General features: G+C 42.3%; 1 protein-coding gene across 7 annotated transcripts; it reads right to left on the bottom strand.

The window, feature by feature from the left end:
- Nucleotides 1–592: 592 nt before the first annotated feature.
- Nucleotides 593–19,610, bottom strand: LOC147168424 (catenin delta-1-like). Of its 7 annotated transcripts, none has more exons than XM_086084654.1 (22): nt 19,478–19,605; nt 12,522–12,639; nt 11,668–11,831; nt 9,896–9,964; nt 9,706–9,825; nt 9,305–9,564; nt 7,968–8,249; nt 7,646–7,886; nt 7,338–7,560; nt 6,781–6,973; nt 6,564–6,681; nt 6,318–6,474; nt 6,152–6,169; nt 5,448–5,516; nt 5,102–5,229; nt 4,834–4,984; nt 3,639–3,831; nt 3,245–3,447; nt 3,112–3,153; nt 2,947–3,014; nt 2,661–2,767; nt 593–2,008 (listed from the first exon to the last, which is right to left on the bottom strand). In XM_086084654.1, the coding sequence occupies exons 3-21, from the start codon at nt 11,824–11,826 to the stop codon at nt 2,708–2,710; spliced, it is 2,754 nt and encodes a 917-aa protein (XP_085940780.1). In that variant the 5' UTR covers nt 11,827–11,831; nt 12,522–12,639; nt 19,478–19,605; the 3' UTR covers nt 593–2,008; nt 2,661–2,707. The 7 variants fall into 7 exon arrangements, with proteins under 7 accessions (XP_085940780.1, XP_085940781.1, XP_085940782.1 ...); XM_086084655.1 differs by having other exon boundaries at nt 12,528–12,639; XM_086084656.1 differs by lacking the exon at nt 19,478–19,605 and adding an exon at nt 19,230–19,385.
- Nucleotides 19,611–20,356: the final 746 nt, after the last annotated feature.

Genomic DNA, 20,356 nt, shown 5'->3' with positions numbered 1-20,356 from the left:
GTGACATAAATTTATTATTTAAATAATTAAATATATGTTTAATGACACATTTGTTTATTATGGCAGTCTAGGCCCTTCAATAAACATGAGATTTTTTCAGTCGTTAGTATAAAAAAAAAGAAGATGCAATTTGTCTTTCCTAACACTTCGATAATTTAAGAATGCAAAGGTGATAAAATATCCTCAAAATGGCATTTTTTAAAAATAAATAAATGAAATAAATTCTCAGCAACCAGACTCTCAGCCTGCTCAATTAAAGTGCAATACTTCTCCATGGTCAGCAGAGGGTATCGCCACTTCAAATAAAAGTCGCTTCATTTGCTCCACTGAAGTGCACTAAGGCAAGGCAGCTTTATTTAGACAATTAGCCATTAACGTCTTTTAGAAATTAAAATTGCTCAATTACCCAAATATTGATATATGATATTATCTGTAAGACTTTCACCTAAATTGTATGATTTCATCCAGTCAATGAGAGGGAATTAAAATGTTGGCCAGCAGTTTTCATGGGTTTTAACTGGCCAGAAGTGCCCATGACAGAGCCAATGTGACGGGTCAACATATTGCATAGCAACCAGACATGAGCAAAATGTTGTCTAAGAAAAGATTTTTTTATTTATCAAAACATCAGTATATCCAGTTACATACTTCATTGAAAAAAAGCTACTTGTCAGAGCCAAGGCAGGTATGAATGGTATGTTATAACTTTACATGGATAGGCAACATTACAAATATACTGTCTGTGGAGAACTGGATAAGTGGGAAGGGGAAAGAGTGGTCTCGATTAACGCTGTAAAATAAATTGCATAAGGATCTCAACCACCCACTGCAAAAAGAGTGGCTGAATCATCAAATAGACATTAAAGGAATACAAAATAGAAAACAAATGGATGACAAAAAAGGAAATATGCATCACATCCACCTAAATTAAAAGGTCACAAACTGTACAGACTCGAGTCTCCTCTAAGCAAATACAACTCGCACATACTTTTTTTTGTGTTTGTAAGATACCCATCATGTGCGGGGCAAATACAAGCATTCAGTCAATTAAAGATGGAATTGAAATCGCAGAGCCAAGAATAAGTGATTAAGAATGAGTGGTTTAGTGGCTCTTATAGTCAGCTTCACTTCAAATTTTGGATTCTAAGCAAACAGGAGATGTTTTATTTAATTCCACACGAAAGGCTGGTAATGCACAACAAAATCAAGAAAAAAAAATGTCAACTGGAGAACAGGATATCTAAACTGACACAAGAACAAAATGAACAAATGTATCGTTCCGGGTCAGGCCATAGGGGAAAAAAAAATAAGAAAAATAAGACTTGGGGAAATAAAAAAATGTCCATCAGCGTTTGTCCCCTCCCATACGCGCAAACACACACCTGCTCTCGTTTTACTCGTGTGCCCATCGCAACGAGACAAAGTCATTATGGACAAAACGACGGTACAAACGATGGCGACTCATCGGGTCTGACAGCGATCCTCATGAATGGACCATTTAAATAAACTCGCCAAAATGTACGCAGCCATCTAATTTTCTCTTTGTATGTACAGTATATAACCTACACTGAAGTCTACACACAAGCCCCTCGTTAGGATGCAGGCGTTGGCAGCAAAATAACTCCAACGACAACGTTGATAAAATAGCCAACATACAAAAAAGCAAGACAACACTGGAATCAAATGATTGTCAACAAAGGTGATTGCCTTTACAGATTCATAACTTAACACAAACTAGACTTCTGTTGCTACGGTAACATCGATAATCATATTTTAAAAAAAAGACAAATTAAAAAGACAGGGGGCGACGGCTTTGTGTGCATTAATGTTGCAAAACGTTTGCCTGCAACACAAAACACTTTCTTTGGATGCTAAACAGACATTGACCGATCCCATTGGTCTGGCGGAAGATGGGGGAGGAGCCGACAGACAACATCCTCCTTGCCTCCTCAGTAGCAGTGGTCAGGGAGGGACGGCCCAGTCTGGGTGATACACACAATCAGTTTTTCTGTAGGAACAACAAAAGGTGGATTAGAAAATGATTTTAGGGAACTTTTAAAGATTTTGGCATAAAAAAACGAAAAAGCTACCTGGTTTCCATAGTAACACCTATAGTAGAGTTGCGATTTTTTTTCAAATCTTGTTTTTTGGAAGGGGGGGGGTGACTGTTAAATCTCTAAAAGTTACATTTTTGTCTAATGCTTTTAGTAATTCTTTAAGTGTGTAAACTACAAATACAATGTCATTAATTACTTTTCAATTGAAAGGTGATTTTTATTTAACAAAAACAAAATCACTGATCAAGCTACCGTATGTTCAGACAATGAAAAGGACTACATTGTGCTCGACAGTGTTTATAAAAGTTGTTCTTTCCCGCCATCTTGTGGCAATTATACATCTTTTTAGGGAATGTCAATTACTCATTGACAGCCCCCCAAAGCCAATAAAATGAACCCATACAGATTCCACTATAGCAAGAGCACCGGACAAAACACACCGTTTAATTGGCTGAGTGTAAACAGGCCAACAAGAGAACATAGCGTGGAGCATTAGGTCAACCTCAGGCAGGCTTCTGTTAGCCCTGAGGGGTTTGGCGTCACAGGCGACCAAAGGAGCACTGATCAGAATTGCATGCAGGATGAGAAGTCAGTAAGACATACCATGCTGTTACATGCAGAGGAAGGTACAGGAGGGGGTGGGGGGGAGGCTAACCATCATAAGAGTCCAACAGAGGCAGGGAGCCCTTTCTTCCCCCATATACCACTCTCTGAGAGACAGCCAGAAAAAGAGAGAGAGCAAAAGAGAGAAAGGAGGGGGAAGCTCGTGTTAGAAAGGAAATGGGTCATTGTGAGGTTTTAAAAACGGAAAAGACAGCCACAGCAGCCAGGGTTTCACTTTGTGGAGTGGGCAGTTCAACAAGTTGGATGGTTAGTATTTCAAGCGTACCGGTAAAGTGTCTGTGGTGTCGTCGAGAGTGTGTCTCCTCTCCCTCTGGTCCAGTGTCGAGTACGCCTCTGAGAGAAAGAGAGAGAAAAGACGACAAGCGTGACTTTTCATTTTATGCACACTTAACATGCATCTTGGGATGAAAACAAGAAGGAAACCACCTACCAGAGCCGAGGTCGTTTAGTGGAATCATGTTTCGCTTCTCCCCTGTGGGTGTAAAAACAAAACAAAAAACAACGCAAGTTCAAATGTTGATTCTGCGAGCAGTTACAAAAGAGCTCTCAAGTCAAACGCGCACCTCTGTCCAGCAGTGGCGTGGTACTGTCCCCGTAGGTGCCATTGGCTCGGGTGCCCGGGCCGTTGGTGGTGCCGGGGTTTAGGTTGGCCTGGAAGTCGGACTTCTTCCAGCCGTCTTTCTCAAGAGGCCGACGCAGCTCCTTGTGGGCCCACACCAGCTGCAGCACCTGGCCGGCCCCTCGAACCTCACGGTCAGACCGCTTGCTACAAAAGACACAATCAAATATCTTAACTTCTATTCAGTATTTGCTCTGCTGCCGGGTGAGCGTTAACGTACCAGCTGTTTGAGGCCTTAGAATTACCACAACATCCATGCTAAGTTATGTTAGCATTTAACTAGCAGACTAAACTGTTCAAACCAACCAATCCAAAAAGTGCCCCTGCTTCTTCCTTACCCGTCTTTGTTAATGAGAACAAGCCTCTCGATGCCCTGCGAGGCCCGAAGGGTCTTGGCTGCCTCCAGACTGTTGCCGAGCACCTCTGTCAGCGTGCTCAGCACAGATACCACCGTCTCCTCCGACAGGGCGCGCCCCGACTGGTTCTGGCCACCAGGCAGGTTGGCTACAAGGTGGGTCACTGCATGCAAACCTGCAGAAGAAATGCAAGTTAGCTTCTCATGGCAAATGGAAACAAATAACGATATCTAGTTAGAAGGGAAGTCAATACTAGTATATAATTGGTATTCTGATTAATATTGTGTTTGTGGAATACGAGTTAAGCAGCAAAATCCTTTTTTATCCATCTCAGGGGAGGCGGGCCCTTTTGCCACCTGCTGTCAACTTATGCTGCACTCAAGGATGGTCGGAAGTCGGACTTTTCACAGTTCAAACCAGGAAGTGAGTACAGGAACTCAGAAATTCCACTTGCAAAGTCGAGGGGGGAAAAAGGACCACGACTTCACCGACGGGCTGCAATGTGACGTCACTCTACAATGGCGACCTCTTTGGAAACAGACCGTGAATGGTAAAACAATTTAAACAGGTTTCTTCATTCATAAATATTCGACATAACTTCACGGAACACAACGTACGTGAAAGTACGCTGCTATCTCCCTGCATGAAATTATACAGTGAACTACTGAACTGTATGCAATGCTTATGAAATAAGATAGAAACAATAAATGAAACAAAATTGTGAAGTAAGGTAAGTTTGCTGGAGGTCAAAATGAGTTTTGAGGACCAAAATAAACTATTTATTACTATCCAACATTTTGGATGTTTACTTTCGCCTCAAACGCTTTCAGGTCGGAGTTGGGGAAAAAACAACTCTGATACATCCGACTTCAGACTATCCTCGAATGCAGCATTAAAATGACACCACAGTTGCTCAGTGTTCAGGTAATGACCAATCGGCTCACCTGTTTTCTGAAGCTGAGCAATGATTGGTCGTTACCTGAGCAATTGTGATGTCATTTTAAGTTGACAGCAAGTGGCAAAATGGCCGCCCCGAGATGGATGCTTGACTTCTATTCCACAAGCACAATATTAATCAGAATGCTATATTTATACTTTATACATACAACATATTATTGTAAAGGCAATTTTTGGATTGACTTCCCCCTTCTTGTTAAGGAACATCCAGCAATCATACCGAGAAGTTCGCAGTTCCTGCTGTCGATGGCGAGGTTCCTCAAAGCTCCGGACATGGCCCGCACAACGCGGTCGTTGCCGTGAGCCAGCAGCTCGGCCATCATGGGAAGACCCTTCTCCAGACGCACGGTGGCCCGGATGTAACGACCATACTGATGTGGAACCCAGACAAAAATAAGTTATGAATAATTGTGGTTTATGTCAGCTATTCCACGGAAGATGGAAAATCACAAGCAACAAGCAATTAATTTGTTTGTTAAAGTACTTACAGTCCATCGACCTGCGCACAGGTTCTGGATAGCCCCGGCAGCGGCTTCCAGCACCGAAGGGTTCTTGCTTTCTTTGAGCAGCGAAGTGTAAATTCGAACCACCTCCGGTTGGAACAACAGCTCGTAACCTGTCACGCACGCAAGCACACATTTGTTCCGGTTAACTTCATGCATGTTAAGTTACCAAGACACATTTACTTGCCTTGAAATTTGATAAATACTGACTCCTATTTTACAGGACAAACATTAATCAACAGAGTTACGTATTTGAAACAAGGCGCTAAGCAGGACTTGTGATTAAATAGCTCATTTCCCCCAAGATTCCATTGTACCAACAAACACACACCTTTGGCAGGCACTGTTCTCTTTGGAATGTCAACTTGATCTGTACTTCCATCATCTCCATCTTTCTTTCCTGTAGTCACAAAAAAAACAAAAGGGGGGAAGACATGACAGATGAGACAAACTTACTTAAAAACATTGAAACTTAAAAAGTGCATTTATGTTCTCTGTGGTATGAATGTGATCATGCAACAAGCGAGGCAAGCACAGTGAGCATGCAGTGGGCTTTGCGTTGCAATCTTTAGAATTAATTTCTTAGGCTGGACTTGCACAGAAACAATTTGGATTTTTTGGGCTCAAGTGGCAAATTTTGGATATCCGTCATGGCAGTAATCAACTAAGTTAACATTTAAATGTGGATAAAAATCAGATTCTATCAGTTCAGAAGTTTGCCAATTGGCCAGTGGAGGCAAGGTTACTTTGCCCAGGCCTCATATTATTGTTGGCTTCTGTGTTACTGTGTAAAACGTGAATTATGGTGCAACTTTGTCATCCGTGCATGTTTTGTTTTTTTACGTGTTCCATGTAAACTATAGTATAGAGTGTCCCTTCAAATGGACATTTAAATAATCAAATAAATCCGAGATGGGCATTACAATCGGATTTTGCGCATTTGAACCTGCAGTGTAAAGTCAGCCTTGTATCGCTAATGAATAACATTCTGTGTTAGTTATGATCGTAGGATCATAACGGCAAAGAAAATCTTACCTTTGGAAAACCACTCATCTACCAGGACAGGAAAAAAAAAAGAAGCAGAAAGCAGAGGGAGGGAGAGGAAGAAGAGAAAGAAGAGTGAAAAACTGCAACAGTGTGACCGCCACCAACAAGCCGCAGACACTTTTTTAACTGTGACCGTCGGGTGTTTCATATTAACCTTTGCCCTTTCGAGAGCCGAAGCAGCCACCTTTGTTCGAGCCAGGCGCAGGGCCCTGGTTGATGGGCGTGGTTTCTGCATAGCGTTCACAGCTGGGGACCTCGCGATGGACCTGATAGGACAGATTCCTTAAGAGGCACATGCAGTTCTCTACTAACTGCAGAAGGACAAAAACAGTTGAATAGAACGTTTTAGTGTTAGGTGACAATTGAAATGAACCAAAGTTTTTCTGAACTTCCTGCCGACCTTATTGTCCACATCTTTGCGGTTGATCTGTGACTGCACGACATACATCAGCGAATCCACCAATCCCGCGCACTCCCTCAGCTTCCGTCGTGCCTCGCTGCGCTCTGAACTCACGTTTCTGTTGCACATAGGAGACATTTGAACATATAATTAGGCTCGCTTAAATATGTCCCTGGACTGTGTTCCTCCTCCAGCCAGCGCTCTCATGCTTTCATACCGCAGGCAGCCAGCAGTGTTGGTCAAGGCGGTCTCCCATTCCAGATGTCGTGGTTTGCAGCTTTCCTCTCCGCCGTTGCTCCCTCGCTCCCAACCCGAGTGGGGCACTATCACCTCATCTACCAGAGCGTGCAGGGCGTGGTCCACTATCTCCATCTTCACTGAATCGTGGGACGAGAGGTTCCACAGTGTGCCTGGGGTGACGGAAGCGTTCCATTACTGTCAATGCAACTGAGTAGCGCTCTCCCCAAGAGACAATTTAAACAAAACCGTTCTCCAAGGCAATTCTTCAAAGTGCAAAATACAAATACTACTTAAGAGTAGCTACTTTTTTTTTTAAATAACCTTTATAAAACAGATGTATTTTGCTGTATTTTTTTTTATTGTTAGACTAATATGCCGAATATGACAACCACACCAGAACTATAAATATGTTCCATCAGCTCCCCCAATAAACACATGTAATCAATTTTACTACTCAATATGGTAATGTTTATACACCTACATCTATTAAGCATATTCCCATGTCTGAATGGGGGAGGGGGGGGGGTGAAGTACCTGTGATAGTGTCAGTGAGGTCCTGCTCGCGGGTCTTCCTCAATAACCGGACTAGCGCTGGCACGCCATCACAGTTCTTGATGGCGATCTTGTTGTCTGGGTCTCGTCCAAATGAAATATTCTTCAGCGCGCCGCAGGCCGAGTGGTGCACATCTTTGCTGGGGTGATCCAGCATCGACACCAAGGCCGGGATTCCCTTCAGGCGTCGCACCTCCGACTTAACCTGGGGAAAACACAAATTCAATAAGCAAAATAACACTGAGGATTCAAGATTAAATGGTTTTAACTTAATGGGAAAAGTGTTGTACCTTGTCATTTTTGAATGTGAGATGCTGGAGGAAGGCCGCCGCGTTGGTTTTGACAGGATCCAGGCGGTAGTTCAGCATGGCGATCACCTCTGGCAGCTCCGGCTGTCTCCATGAGGAGGGAGGACCTTTCCTCAGAGTGCTGTCTAATGAAGCCATGCTTCCTCGATCAAGAGTCATGGGAACGCCCCAGGCGTACGGATCAACTCCTCCCATATCGCCATCCAGAGTATCTTCACAACTCCTGTAGGGTTTGCAATAAGGTAAATGCCGTTTTGTGCCGTACGCAAGTATAAAACGTGTACATGTGCCTGTGCTGCTTTACCTGAGTCTTCGCCTGTCCATACCACCAGGGCCGGGACCTAGCCGTGGCATGGTGCCGTAACCTCCGGGGTGCATGGGAGGGGGCCCCATGCCGTACTCGTCATAGCCCACACTCCGCTGGTCATCGTCCAGACCATAGTGTCCGTGGCCGTATCGCATGTCCATTGCTGAGCCCATGGCCCTCATTCCTCTGCCCACCTGGGGCTGTGCCGCATAGGGGTCCATCTGCTGACGGCTTGGGGCCCGATAACCAGAATCCAAAGTTCTGTAGCCATCAACTGGCCTGCAGAAAGATGCGAGCAAAAATGGGCAGTAATAAGCATCTGTAAATTACATGGCCCAATTTACACGTTTTGAGATAAGAGCAGTCGGGGGTTATTTGTGTTGCAAGTTACAAGTGAGATTCAGATATGTGGCCATTTGAGTCGGGGGGGACGAGCCCGTTATCAATGCACTTTCAGCCATTTGTTGACTTTTGTCCATTTGCAAGGAGCAACAGTATGCCAAAACTCACAGTGAGACACTCACACAGAGTAACCGGTCAAGTTGGGATAACCTGACTTAGGCTACTGATGCGACTTACCAGGACACGCCCCTTAACGAAATACGTACAACACAACAGTTGTTTTGACTTTCCAAAGTACACTTCATAAAACCAGTTTACAGAACAAAATTGTTGCTTTATCATTTGCTTCTGTTTGCTTGAACCGGTACGAATATTATTTCTACGATAAATGTAAACATAGCCCTTCGAATCAGTGTAACGAGTCGACAGTGACATACTGTTAAGAAATATGTTTGTAGACGGAGGATGTTGACAATTTTGATGGCTTTGACGACGAATAATTACCACTCGATCCCCCGAGGTTATTACTACTGCGCTACAGTGTTGAAGGTAAATATATATGGAGTTATCTACCTGCAGATGCGACATTTGTTTGTTAATTTATTTATTTTTAAAATATTGAATGTTTATAATAATAAACTTAGGCTTGTGTAAACGCCATAGGTGTAAGCTCTGAATTTTTTTGGGAATTATGCTTCTATATGCTTCAAAAGCTGAGATATCAATTATTTTTTAATTCAGAAGTCACCCTTAAGTTTTAGAGGCATGTTTTGCCAGGCACTTTAAACCACAATGGGTTAAAGTAGTGGAAATTCTGACTTTGCCCACATTTCGCTAATGACTGCTGAATCTGAGCTTAACATCCCCGCATGCGTCATCGTGACGCAATTGTGACACACATTGACACGGAAAAGCAGAACAATGCCAGGCACACACAAAATATGCATTGGAATGAACTCAACTTGTTATTACGGACAAGAATTGTCCTGTACCTGTAGCGCTCGTCCATGTGCGAAACTCTGCTCAAACTTGTGTATGCCTCCGACGGCGGGCCTCCCCTGTAGTCGTCATAAGCTCCTACAGGTCCATAGTGGTAGTTTCTGGGCACCGTGGCAGTAGGGTAGTCCCCTGCGACCTGTCTGTATGGACGGTCGAGGGTGGCGCTGTAGCCGCTCATACCGGACACGGACATGCCGCCGTTGATGGACATGGAGTCATTTGGCAGGACTGCGCGCGAGATGGGTTTCTTCATCTGTGGCAGGGATTGGAGACAATCTGGTTTGAAGATTCTTTCAGATTCAGAAACCAATGTATGCTGGCAAACGACTACATTTGAGCAACTGTCTTTAACATTATTGCTTCTCCTATTTCGAGAATGGCACATACAACCCACCCCGTTGTCAAGCCGTCGTGTAGTTCCGTCTTCAGAAAAGACCGAGTGTGCTTCATGAGAGTCGTCCTCTGGGGTGTAGCTCTCGTTCAGAGCGCCGTGTGCTGGGTCCACCATTCTGTACTGTGTTAAAAAAGAATTATAACCACTAAATATACACTTTCACATGCATTCATTAACTACCAACATGTACCTGTGTGCCGTTTATGTAGGAATCTGTTAATTTCAGTCGTTCGATATCCGCATCCCCTAAACGCCCGTTCTGGAATGTGACAGAAAGATTATTTTAAATTGTGCACAACCAACAACAATTCTACTGAAGCAGCAATAAATGTGCGGTTAAGGCATTTTTCCCAGTTTAGTCTCTTAAAAAACACACAACAATAATAAGGTCCTTCAGCCCTGCCTGTGTGTTTATGATCTGTGAATCACTGCAAGACATGCAGGGGGACATTCTGGAATGTAGCCATTCATCTTTACACCCTACTTCCTCCTCTAATCAGTTACATAATCGATGTCTGTCATTCTGTATATACCAGAGACTTTACTAACCCTGAGTAACACTCAGTGCCACGCAACACAATAGCCTCAGTATCAGCAGTATCACTTTTGGGAATAATACAAATGAGATGAAATAGTGTGGCAATTCCTACAGTTGAGTATTTAAAATAATTTTCTATGGAAAAAGTAGTACTTAAGTAATGGCAATGTTTTCTTTAAAAATGAGAAGTGGGGTTTCTGGGAAGGGCAAATTTCCTCTAAATCGAGTCCTTCCCATCATATCCTCTATGCTGTGCTCTGAATTTAAAGAGGTTTGCAGAGAATAAGCATAACCAAGTTGTTACTCTCACTAGAAATCAAATACAGTCAACATGAAGCTACACTACCATCACCACCGTCTTGGCCATTATCTTTGGGCCCCCAACTAATCAGAACGCGCCCAAGGATTCGCAAAGTCAAAACAGCCTAATGAATGTCAGTGAGTCCTAAAGGAAGAATAATATTTACAGATGGAACTTGAACTTTTCATCTCTGCTGCTTGAGATGCCGGAGCCGTTTCTCTGAACACAGCACAACGTGACCTCAAAAAGTACAATGACACAAGATCACCATAACAAAAGTTCAGCGCTTGCTGATAATCTAAAATGCTTTAGGCGCAGACTAAATATGAGCATTTATACAACAGCAGAGGCCTTTACAGACGAGTTGGGCTCCAGTAAATATTTAGAGTGGCCAGCAGGAAAGAAAGCAACCCTCAAAAAAATAAATATAGGATTACTGTTTTAACGTTTCAATGTTTCATTTATTACATTATAGTAGAGTCAAATCCTATTTTGCCACCTTGATTTGAAACAAAGTCCACATACTGATGATGACTACCAAATTGTAAAAAACTTAAAATCCTACTTAATTCATTTTTCCCAATGGACCGCATCATTAGATGGCAAATATGCAACTGGGCGAGTATGCAGAAATCTTTTACTCCAACACAGAAAGAGTGACTGACAAAAGGTGAACAACTCAAGGTCTGCGTGCATGCGACAGTGACAACATTCCATAACATGCTGGAACAGGAAGATGAGAATAACTGAGATTCCATATGAGGGGCTGACTGAAGGAGTGTTTCTGGAGAGTGACAGCGAAGGCATGCTGCAAGTGTGTGATGGATGATGAAGATGGTAACCTTCGACATGTTAACATTAGATGCACCATATTTTTTTTCATGGATGGGAATTGGGCAATTCATTAAAAATGCAGATATCACATACAATATAGTACTGGTGGAGAGATGGGAGGATGTTTACCGGATGACTGAGATCAGCAGGAGGAATTTATTAATTGGCATTAATTATGGTTGGAAGACGAGGATGCAGATATCTAAATGAGGGTATTAGGGTGGTAACATGGAAGCGAAAGGCATCCACAAGTGGCTCTGAACTCGGATTTTGTTGTTGTTGGCGTTACCTGTGTGTGAGGGAGGGGGTGACCCAGCGCCGAAGGGCTGGTGGCAGAGAGGCCCACTCGCCTCCTCTCCTCTTCCAACGCCCTGGTCAGCTGTTCAAACTGCACCTCCTGCTCCCTGACCGACTCCAGCAGAGCTGCTGCGCTCTCACACTGCTCCATACACACTACACCACCCCGAGGGGAAAGAGGGGGCATTACACATCCCGATATTATTTGGTAAAAAGGTGGGGGTTGCACCGCTTTTTTGTTTGTTTTTTTAAACAGTATGGTGACAGACTTTAAAAAAAATATATATATAAATAAAACAATCACAAAAGGCATGGATTAAAAACAGAAAAATCATATTGCAAGGTATTAAATTGCTGATGTCAACCTCATGTTGACACTATAATATCGATGATTTTGAGTGTGTGTGGCTTTAAAACAGTGGAGGCTGGCCTGGCAAGTGACTTGTGAGTCGGTGAATTTAGTGTGTACAGTTGTAGCAGCTCGCTGTTAATTGGCCAACAAATTAACTTGTCATTTATTTTGTAACCATTTGTTCAATAAACGCAATTGAAAGTGCACAAGTGGCTCTGTCTATCCTGGCAGGAGTTTTACGGTACATTCTAACTAGCTGTGGTAGGCTATATGAAATTAGCTAACAAGGATACTTTGTGCTTGGCGATTGTTGGCATGTTAGTTATGAATTGAAGTTATTTGATTCACAATTGGACAATTTCCCACAGTACACTACCTGGGAATTACGAAAGTATGTCTTATTTATGGTAAAGTTCACGTAGAAAAGGCCTGTTTGCAATGTTTTGTACACGGCTGACCTTAAGGAATACGCAAACATAGAGATAAATACACACCTTCACCTGTGGGCGTGGTTTGACAGAAGAGGTGAGAGATCACACCAAGGCCAAAAGGTGAAGCTCTAGTTGTTCATTGGTAGAAGCACAGTGAAGGCCCAAGCCCAGAAAGAGAGGACTGCTCGCAGAGACAGAACACAAAGAGACAAGTGTTTCAGTGAAGGACGGGTTCGTCAGAAAACAGCAACATAGTGAGAATGCCAAACTATGTGTCAGCAGGGATGTTTGCTCTCAAGCAGACCGACCTCGTGCTCAGCACCCATCCACCTAGCTCCGCTGTTATCTCGGTTTAGCCCTCACAGAAAACAAGACACTTTTGTTATACGAGCCCAACAAGTGGCAACTTGGATTCTTTTATCAGGGGTGGATACACCCTCAGGTCTGGTCAGCTGATCCCCCACAAGGTGAATAAACAACCATTGCTTAGCAAACACCTGCCTGACCGGTTGTTCAAGGCAGAAAGAGTAGGGGGGGGGGGTACTCTTTTCAAAAGGTCTGTGTGTAGCCAACATGCACAGACAAATGGGTACTGTAAATTCAGAGCCATGGGGGCAACAGAATTACATTTCAGGTAGCAGGTGTTGGTGCGAGTGGACCATGGGAGTGCTCAAATACGAAACTGACACTTTAATCAGAAGAGAGCTGATGAATAAGTTACTGTTAGTGACGCAGTATTACAGCAGCTTTTATCTTTTAAGATGAAGCAAGCAGAGTGTCTTTTCCTGTACGTCTGTCCGGCGAATGACTCAACAAATCAAGACAGAGACAGCCATGATTGGGGGATGTGCTCAGTGCGTGGAAAGTGAAGGAAGGTAGGACGGCCTGATGAGAACACGAGGAGTGGAGCATTTCACAACTCTACAAGGAAATTTGTCAGAACCAAAACCGCTATTTGCGTGTAAGGTATAGTCACGTAAAAGCCCCGGAGCAATGACCTCCCACCTGTTGTAGGGAGAAGGGGAGGGGGGGAGAAAAAAACCCACTATCCAGTACCACACATGCCCATATATGGTCACAAGGAGGCCTGGGCTGTTTTATACCCTGCAGACAGACAGAACTGCAAACAAATCAAATGAGAAGCAAGACGGGATATGGAAAGAGACATGAGAAAGAGCAAGAGCAAACAATGAGGTGGGTGGTGGGGGGGGGGGGGGTCGAGATAAGTTGAAGCAAATTAAAGATAAAAGCTAATCTTGCATTCTTAACATTGTCTTCTGTCAATTCAGCTCAACAGCCCACCCACTCGTCCACAGGCAAATGACCTTGGTTTGACCAGTGTTCATCACACTCCCGTCCCGTGCCGTCCACACACACACACACACACACACACGAAGACATCTACTCTTGTCAAGCTCACTCATATGGCACTGGCTCCTTCCATATCTTGACTCAAATGAATAATCACCATTAGTATGCTACAAACTATCTCCTTCGGTAATTAGCATAGCTGTCACTCACACAAGATGAATTGTAAACAGTGATATTTCTTGGCAAGCGCAGTCAGGGTTGTTATTTTGTGTCAGAAGGGTGAATTTACAGCTGAGCGTCTGAGGAGGGGCCTGGCAGAACAAAGACAAGTTTGTGAGCAAGTACAAGAGCGAGAAGGACCGTTCTCATCTGTATCCTCCGCTCGGCTCTCCCATTCGCAGCTGTTTCTTTTGGCCTTGGACAGTAGCGAATGTAACCGAACAATGAAAACAATTGCCTCTGTCCCACAGCCACTCCCCTCCCCTTTCCCCTTCAACCCACTTCCTGACAAACAGGATGTTATGGATTCGACATCAGAGGTGAGTGCAAGAGATGCGAGAGCTACCGTAGGTAGCCAAGAATCACTCTTCCGCTCCGCGCATATAGTCATGAAAGCATCAGAGTGCATAGCACAAACACTTTGTTTGCACACAACGATAAGGTTGGCTTCCTCCTTTAAATATGCTCTGTGGTGAAAAATCCACCCCCACAGTTGATCTGTGGATCGTGCGACCACACAAACTGCTTTCATTTTGCCAATTATCAATTTCTGTTCAGAATTTTTCAAATGAATGCCAAGTGTAATATATTCCTTCAATCTTGACATTTTAGCTATGCGCGTCCAACCAAAGATTAGGGATGTCCGGATCTCAATTTTTGCGGCTGATCTCTAAGTCGCAACAATACGTTTGTAGTAGAGTGCAACGTTATTTAGAAGGGTGTGTCTTAAATAAATATAGTAGATGAAGCATGTATCATATTTGCTAACATGTTGCGGCAGTCCTGAGGTACCGCTGGTTTGAACCATTATTTTCACCAGCTCATTTCCATACTCTCTGACCTGTGGAGATTATGAAGATTGTGTCGCATTCATTGTTGGCCAGACATTTCAATGACTCGCAAAGAACTCTAGTCTGGAGATGGCAACAGACAGGAACGACGAAAAAACGATCTAAATTGGCTGAATGAAAGACAAGATTTAAATTTTGTTGGTTTGTTGCTATTGTTTTATGTCGTGCTCTGTAAAGTGTTTTGTTACAACTGCTGCTGTTACGAAAGCATAAAAATGAAGTTGAGTTGATATGCTCATATTGTACCAAGCATCCAGATATTTTCCTGTGCAACATTAAGTTCCTTTTTTTTTTGGTTTGGTTTGTGTGTGTTTTCCCTTTGGTTATCTATCATCACAGGAAATCTTCACAAAAATGTAAAGAAACCGCAAAACATTTGTAGAATTATTTATTTAGATTTTCATGACATGCCCGGAATACATACACAACATTCCAAAGCCCTCCTGTGTGAGCCGAAGTCTTGTGAGCTATGCCGACGTCTCCCTGACATCAGCCTCACAGTCCCCCAACCCGAAACAATTGTCGAGTGACCTTTAAAAGCAGCTGTAAACACTGAATGAGACCTATACTGTACACTACATTTCATACAGGATGTGAAAATAATGCAAGAAAAAAAATATATTATTCACCTTAAAAATGAAAAGGGAAAAAAAAGTGGTGAAAATGTCAAGGAGAGGGTTTACTTTACACACTACTCAAACATCTGATCACATCACGAGTATCAGTTTCGCCTGATTCTGAACCATCCGTCAGCATGACTCACTGGGCCCTGCCAGACATCTGCGACCATTCGCACACACAACAATGTGCCATTTGTCGACTTCATGAAACACCCGCCGCAAACGCGCTGTCAAAACCAAAAATATGCTCCCTCTCATTAGCCCACTGCTGAATTTCGTCAGCGTGATGTGACGCCATTGACGCTAGATGGAGACGAGCGTGGCTTGTAATGGGATTGAAGCTTTAGCCCAGTAATCCACTTAGCTCCTCACAAACATACATATTCACAGACATGCACAGACATGAGGCCCCTTCGGATTAACCTGTACACCTCGAGAGATCGCACACAATAACAGGCATCAACAATCAAAACTAGTTCACGGCAAAAGTTTAGGCTAATCAAATGACATCGGAAAAATAGCAATTACAACTTCACTGGTGGCTTCACTCATCATTACATTTTTAACTCAGTGGTACACGGAGTATCTTTTTTTTTATTTTTATATATATATATATATATATATATACAAACGACTTATCTTTAGTTGGGTGCTTACTGTACCTTATGTTGAGCAGCTCGATTTAGCAGCTGATCAGCTGTTGACTTCTGCCACTGTCAACAGCAATTCAGACCTTTCTCTGCATCATCTTGACAAGTTTATCAACTTGCTTTCGCCACCATCAACCACAAGTTACCTCGACCGCCCTACTCAAATCCTCCATCACGATGTGTTTGTTGTCAAGCTGCCCCGCTATATGCTACTGACTTACATGGCACTCAAAACATACCCAACATTTTAATTACCACCATGAGTTATTGTTGCGCTTCCTTGGGTCGCATAAATGGCGCTACTGAAGCTACCCCACTTAGAAACATTCAGACACACAAACAGAACATTTTATCCTTGAGATACGAGTCCAACCTACAAGTCTTGTACTCTCACTGTAACTTTATGTTTGTGAACAAAGACGGATGGCTCTGAGTCTCATGCCCGCACAAGAGATGCCTGGAAGCCTTTTTGAAGATTTAAAGGTTAAGGCTGTGGAAAAAACTTTTGATGAGACCTTTTCTGCAATTTATGGCTGGTTTAAGCAGTTCTGCATACCAATTTGCACCACGTGTCAGTTTGCAGCAAGGAAGTGAGTGGTGACAAATAATAAAAATTAAAACACCTAAAAAAAAAATCATAGGAAAAAAGGCAAATAAATAACCTACGGATTGAAGATCTCCAAACAGCTTTCTGGAACACAAGTTCGCAACACAAGGGAAGCAGCTGTACATAAATCTAAATTATTATTATTATTTATTTATTTTATGCAAAGACATGCCAACAAAAAAATAAAAATAGCGGATTGTGTTGTGTTACAGTCAGGTTGACAGTTATCCAGGCCCGTGTATTGCTATCAAAACACATTTGTGTAGGACCCACCTAACATGTTTACAAACTAACAAACAACCTAAGCTAAGCAGAAAGAGGACCACCACCCGGACAAACATTACCTGTAAAATGAACCCTTGCCGATTTGCCATTTGGAAACCTGCCTACTAAACTATTCACTTAAAAACGCACATATTAAAATCTGTATATTTTTATGCTCTGACATGAAAGATGTCACCCAAACATCCTGCTACTTTTAAGATGCAATGTTAGTGTAGGAGTAGCTAGCATTGGCAACCCAGGTTTGTCAAAGCATTGTGGTAGACTTAATAATAAAATAATTTAATAATTAATTTAAAGTACATTACAGTAACTAACTAAAGATAAAGAGTACAGTAAGTAAGTAGGTAGTGCTTAGAAGTGACTTTTATGCACTCTACAACATTGCATTGCCCAAAATTAATTCCCTGACCATGTAAAAAAATTATTTTGTTACTGCAGTAAGTTGACTTCCTGATAGAGATTATATATATATATATATATATATATATATATATATATTATATATATATATATATATATATATATATATATATATATATATATATATATATATATATTAGTTTAGTACCGCTCTGAAAACTATTTCAAACTAACTTTTCCCTTAAAAGGCAAAAAGCCAAAACAAAACATTTTATATAAAAAATAAATTAAAAAAAGACAAAATTCAAAACTATTATAACTCTGGCAGGCAGGAGAATACTATTTGTTATGGAGGTTTTACAAGAATTTGAAGAGCTTTTATTTTTCATTTCTTTCATTCTACAATTTCATTGCTACATCTAGCCATATAAAAAGGCATCATGGGATACTTTTATTTAAACCCCCAAATAATAATTATTCAGGGCTCTCTACATTAGCAATGGCCCAATGCCACTAGATGACTTGTGTCAAACCACCCGATATTCACCGACACTGGCCAAACCAAATACAATATGTTCTTAAAATGTTTTCTAATATTTAATATTCCGCATTTTTAGCTTTATCTACTTAACTTGATCAATCTTTTCACACATTTGTTTTGCACATAAGGTTAAATCCTTCTGGCTTCAACAAGATTTAAAGCCAAGACTTGTAAAACGTTTCATAGTTAGATTTTTGTTATTGCAAAAATAAACAAAGCATGCAAAAAAGTAACTGTACTGAAGCAATATTTTCTTACAGACATAAATAATAAATCGCAAAATATTAATATATCATGAATAGACATGGCAAGTGCTGGTTCTGGCAGGGCCACAACCACATGGCTTATGGCACCGCCCAAAACGATTTTTAATGTAGGGCCCTGTTAATGCACTGGCACTGCCAAGGTTCAGATCTGGACTCGGTACGGCAGATGCTGAAAATTTATTTAAAAAAAAAAAAGTTATTTTAAACTCATACTCTGGTGCAATCTGATCAGAACTATACCCCCCCCCCCCCCTCAAATAAAAGAGCTTTAATTTATCAGTCAAAAACTACAACTCAATAAAATGGCAACTAGTTGACAGTTATTCCCCCCACCCCCTCGTGTATCGCGACCAAAACAAGTTTGCGCCGGACCCACCTAACAGGTTCACAACCACTAAGACCTAAGATGCAAGAGAGCCCCCCACCCCCCCCCCCCCTCCCTAAAAAAAACGGACACTGATCATCAAAGAGTTGGTTTACCACTCACGGAATCCAGAGGCCTCCTTTACCAACGTTGTCGGAGTGATTCGATCGTTTGCTTCCAACGCCGAGATGTGCAAGCCAAGCAAACACACGAGATAAGATATCTAGGTCAATGCACACAACCCACGACTAAAAGGGAACAAAACCCAGTTCAACTGTAAAACTAAGAGTCATGTGAGCTCCGATTTCCCATTTCAAAGAGTCTCTTAAATCTTTGCTGCCCGGCCGTGAGCACATCAAACGGGATGTTTAACACGAAAGAAGATAGCAGCGTATTTAAAAAAAGAAGAAGAAGAAAGAAAGAAAGAAAGCCAGGCTGTTCACAGTTTGCCAAAAGAAAAAAAATGACTCCGCAAACAAAAGGACCGCCCGAGTTACACGGTTTTGCTGCACGCAAACGCTACCGCGATGATAAATGACACGGTTGGACATCAAATCAGGCCCACTCCGCTCGTAGTGGCCGTGTGACCTGGTTCGACTGTCGTGCTACGTTAGCATCACAATAAACCCACCACGGAGAGTCAAGCTAACTTTAGCCTAGCAACCGCTCGGTTTTATCGGTAGTTCCGCTCGCTTACCGTTATATTTACACACGCAGTCCTCGCTTGAAGAGGTTGACAAGTCGCTTTTATCCGATTAAATTGGAAATTGTGTCCGAAAATAATGGGGGGGAGGCAGACTTTGTCATGTAAACCTGCGCGAGTCGTATCGGTGGTCTCTAGATGGACGTGACCACTCCTTTTACAAACGCTGCTTTGCACCCGCTATTTTCGCCACAAAAACACCGCTTTAATATCAATTTAGCAGCCTTAATACATGCGCTTACCTTATTGTCACAATGTCCTCGGACCCCTTTCCAGACTACTCCGTTTGGCGTGTGTTTTGTCTCCTCTCTTCTTTCTCCCCTCCTTCCCTGGCTTCTGGGTCAAGCTTGTTAACAGCCAGCCAGGCAACATCACAGAGTTTTCTATCAAAGAGGGGGGCGGAGCCAATTTAGCGGTTTTACCGTAAAAACAAAAAGCTGCGCATGTGAAATTTGTCGTTGCGCGCTAGTTGTTCAAGTATATTACTATTCCATACCCTTGATAACTAGCAACTAACTAGTAACTACAGTCTTTGTTAGTAGTTACTAGCAAGACAATTCAGAGCACTAGTTTAAAAAAAATATGAAAGAAAACTACTAGTAAAACTACTACAACTAGTAGTGAGGCAAAACAGTGCACTAGTTGACAATTGAGTGCCAATTTATTGGGCATTTTTACCCAGTTTATCTAGCTAGGGACTCTTTGGCATACTGCAAAGTATAGTAGTACAATTATGTTACTAGTGTGAGGCAAAACTGCGTGTTGACAGCTGTGTGCATAATAATCTAGTAATATCGAGCACTTCAATCAATCCCAATTAGTGCACAGTTTGTCTCACTTTTCTGTCTTCCTACTAGTACACTAAACTGTCTAAATGTCATACTGTAATTGTATTGGAAGGCAGGCAGTCATGGAGAAAACGTTGCGATGAGTCTATGCGCTGAATTATCTTTCTTGTGAGGAAAAATACTTCTTTTATTATTAAGCATTATTAGTAGTAGGCTACATGAAGCTTAAAATGGATTCGGGTTATGAATGAGTAATTTGGGATTTAAATGCTGTTACAGCAAGGGGGGGGGGGGGGGTGACAGCCTCCCTTCTCTCCTCCCACTTCTCGTTCA

This window comes from Leptonotus elevatus, chromosome 9 (assembly GCF_054856555.1).
Source record: "Leptonotus elevatus isolate MCC_2025b chromosome 9, RoL_Lele_1.0, whole genome shotgun sequence".
Classification (NCBI taxonomy): Eukaryota; Metazoa; Chordata; class Actinopteri; order Syngnathiformes; family Syngnathidae; genus Leptonotus; species Leptonotus elevatus.
The sequence above is the reverse complement of the archived record's forward strand: the minus strand, read 5'-3'. Positions and strand labels throughout refer to the sequence as shown.